The 3695-nt window shown below is 49.8% G+C and overlaps 1 protein-coding gene across 1 annotated transcript in view; it reads right to left on the reverse strand.

The window, feature by feature from the left end:
* Nucleotides 1-236: 236 nt before the first annotated feature.
* The window catches only part of LOC131733174 (thymus-specific serine protease), a 9798-nt gene continuing 6339 nt past the window's right edge, over nt 237-3695 (reverse strand). The window contains exons 9-12 of the mRNA XM_059021126.1: nt 3393-3534; nt 2851-3030; nt 2107-2252; nt 237-1853 (exon numbers count right to left, since the gene is read on the reverse strand). Coding sequence (XP_058877109.1) covers nt 1797-1853; nt 2107-2252; nt 2851-3030; nt 3393-3534 — 525 coding nt within the window. The 3' untranslated portion in view covers nt 237-1796. The remainder of the gene's footprint in view (nt 1854-2106; nt 2253-2850; nt 3031-3392; nt 3535-3695) is intronic.

Raw genomic sequence — 3695 nt, forward strand, 5'->3', positions numbered from 1 at the left:
AGGGAAGCATTGTAAAGCACAGAGAGGTCTGGTAAAGCATAGGGAAGCATTGTAAAGCACAGAGAGGTATGGTAAAGCATATTAATAAACATGGCAAACCAGTCTAGTAAATACATGGGAAAATTTACTGCAGTGAAGGAGATTAGAAAATATATATTATAACAGATATTTGCACCATTTTTTTCTATTGTTCCCAGATCCCCCCCGTTAAAATAAATAAATAAAATAAAACAGCCTTTCAGGAAGAATAGCAGTTTATTATCATCATCACCATTTCTGTTCATACAAAAATCAAAATCCCAAAACTTTAATTAAAGCATTTCATATATTTCACTGAATTACAGTGTGTTCATAATTAGAAAGAACATTTCACGATATTAAAACAACCGGGCGTTTTAATAATAATTAAAAAATCACACACACAGCTCCGACAATTTTAGAAGTAGTTGGAAGAGAATTCAGAATTTCAATTTGTTCAAAAACACAGGGGTGGGAATCAGACTCCTGCTGATCCATTCCTGGTTTCACTGCGAGTTTATTAATAAGACACACGTGAGCTTGTTAGCTAACCAAGCTGGTAGAAAAACCCGGAAATCGGGGGAGCGTTGGTTTGATCAAAGCACAGCCCCCCCCCCCCCCCAATTCAAATAACCTCCTAAAATATTTAACACAGAGCCCTGGACTGGTTGGTGCATTCTCTGACAAGGGGCTGAGCTGTCCAGCAGGGCTGAGCTGTCCAGCAGGGCTGAGCTGTCCAGCAGGGCTGAGCTGTCCAGCAGGGCTGTGCTGTCCAGCAGGGCTGAGCTGTCCAGCAGGGCTGAGCTGTCCAGCAGGGCTGTGCTGTCCAGCAGGGCTGAGCTGTCCAGCAGGGCTGAGCTATCTAGCAGGGCTGTGCTGTACTGGGGGCCGATTGTTCAGACACGCTGGGGCTCAACGGTCCTTTTAAAAAGACGTCCCGTTAGTTTTATTAAGATGGCCCGTTCCCTTTAAGTCCTGCACAGCAATTCAGCACATGGCATTAAAAAAACATTGTATTCACAAACAGAGCGGCTCGTGGTACAACAGTGCCCTCTGGTGAGAGAAAGTGTGAACTACAGGGTGTGTCAGGAGCTCCACGCCCTGCAATGACAGCGCGTCTTTATGTTATTTTTTGTTAAGGTTCTTGTACTGGAAGGAAAAAATAAAGAATTAGGTGCCTAAACCTACTGAATGCGAATGAAACATGCAAAAAAAAAAATATTATGTATGAAATGAATAAAAATCGGCAGCTGGTTAATAAAAGGTGACCTCTCATGTTTCAATCGCATTTTCAGTATCAAAACAAAACCGGATAATTTATTTATTTTTTTACGGAATTGTATGCATTAGGATGAAGGCTACACAGCGAATTAATTCTCCGCAGCCTCAATTACTTAGACATTCTTTGTTTTATCGTATGACGTCCTCCGATAATAATGAAAAAAAAAATGAGAAGACAGTGGGGAAATACTTGCAGAAATGAGGAACGATGGGAATTCATAGTAAGAAAAACAGAATTCTCCTCCTCCTCTTCCTCTCCTGACTCGAGTTGAATGGTCTTTGCATGAGAATCGTCCCTTCTGGTTTTTTGTTTGCCAATTTTAGATTCTGTATTCATTTTTGTAACTGTGTTTATTTATGTATTTTAATGAGATTTTAAGTCACAGTGGGTGGGGTGGGGGGTGGGGTGGGGGGTGGGGGTGGCGGGGGGTAAATAGACACAACAAAAACGCTCAGGCGAAGGTTTGGAATACCGGGACCTCATTGGTCGATGAACGTTAAGAAAACTCCTTCCGAGCTGCTTCCAGCCAATCACCAACCTGCTTGTCGATTTGCTGGGGAAAACAAAAAGGAGAAACATATTGCCGCAATGCATTAGCTCGTCTCATTTGAACACGTATCACTGAATATCACAGCGCACTGAACAGGTGTAGAGAGGGCTGAAAGGAGGCAGGACTGCAGAGAATAAAAATGAAAATCAGGCAAGTGTTTGAGAGAGAGAGAGAGAGAGAGAGTCACACATTGTTAATATAATGTTAATGGTGACAGCCCACCCACTGGTTCCCAGTGCTCCCAGTACGCAGTTACCTGGCGGGCCAGTGTGAGCGGGGGGGGGTCCTGGGGCTGGGTGGGGTTCATGTCCGCACAGTGGGCTGTGCCGTTGATGAGAATGGCTCGCTCCGAATGAGAGCGATCCTTCAGCACTCCCAGCGCGTGCCAGGGGTCAATATCACCTGGAAACACAGAGATTAAAATCAAGACTCCCGCTGCACAGCAGGGTCACCCAGTCCGGGTCTTACTGCCAGCTTCATCAGCCCCCAGGGCGTGCAGCTTCGTCAGCCCCCAGGGCGTGCAGCTTCATCAGCCCCCAGGGCGTGCAGCTTCATCAGCCCCCAGGGCGTGCAGCTTCGTCAGCCCCCAGGGCGTGCAGCTTCATCAGCCCCCAGGGCGTGCAGCTTCGTCAGCCCCTAGGGCGTGCAGCTTCATCAACACCCAGGGCGTGCAGCTTCATCAGCCCCCAGGGCGTGCAGCTTCATCAGCCCCAGGGTGCGCAGCTTCATCAGCCCCCAGGGCGTGCAGCTTCGTCAGCCCCCAGGGCGTGCAGCTTCGTCAGCCCCTAGGGCGTGCAGCTTCATCAACACCCAGGGTGCGCAGCTTCGTCAGCCCCCAGGGCGTGCAGCTTCGTCAGCCCCTAGGGCGTGCAGCTTCGTCAGCCCCTAGGGCGTGCAGCTTCAACACCCAGGGCGCGCAGCTACAAAGGTAGAGTGCTAAGCATATATCTTGGTCGGGGCTGATCTCGTCCCCCCCTGCCCCCCCCTGCCCCCCCCTCACCGTTGACGAACAGGATCCTGCTGGATTTGGGGTGGTCTGCCCCGTAGAACTCGTTGGTGAACGTCACTGCAGGGCCCACGCTAGCCGAGGAGATCCCAAACACCTGGGAGCAGAGCTGGAGCTGGGAGCTCAGAGAGAGGAGGGAGGAGAAGGGGCAGAGGGGGTCCTCACAGGTCTGATCTAGAGAGAGAGAGAGATGATTAACACAATGACACACACACACACACAGACACACACACATGGGTGTGATTAACTCACAGACACACACACACACACACAGGGGTGTGATTAACACACAGACACACACACACACACAGGGGTGTGATTAACACACAGACACACACACACACACAGGGGTGTGATTAACACACAGACACACACACACGGGTGTGATTAACACACAGACACACACACACACACACACACACACACACACACACACACGGGTGTGATTAACACACAGACACACACACACACACACACACACACACACACACACACACGGGTGTGATTAACACGGAGACACACAGGATTGTCCTCACAGTATCCAAACTCTGTGCAGGTCTGGTAGACCCACTGCCGCTCCCCCACCCCCACCGGGTCGAGCCGAGTGCTCTGCAGCTCCAACAGGCTCTTCTGAAACGAGCAGTCAAGACAGGACAGCGCCATGCGGGCCAGGTAATCCTGAATAACACAGACAGGGAGAGAGGGGAGAGAGGTCACACACACACAGAGGACAGCGCCATGCGGGCCAGGTAATCCTGAATAACACAGACAGGGAGAGAAGGGATCAGGGTAATACACAGACAGGGAGGGAGGGAGGGGTCACAGTGTAATACACACAC

The sequence above is a fragment of the Acipenser ruthenus genome, unplaced genomic scaffold, assembly GCF_902713425.1.
Source record: "Acipenser ruthenus unplaced genomic scaffold, fAciRut3.2 maternal haplotype, whole genome shotgun sequence".
Lineage (NCBI taxonomy): Eukaryota > Metazoa > Chordata > Actinopteri > Acipenseriformes > Acipenseridae > Acipenser > Acipenser ruthenus.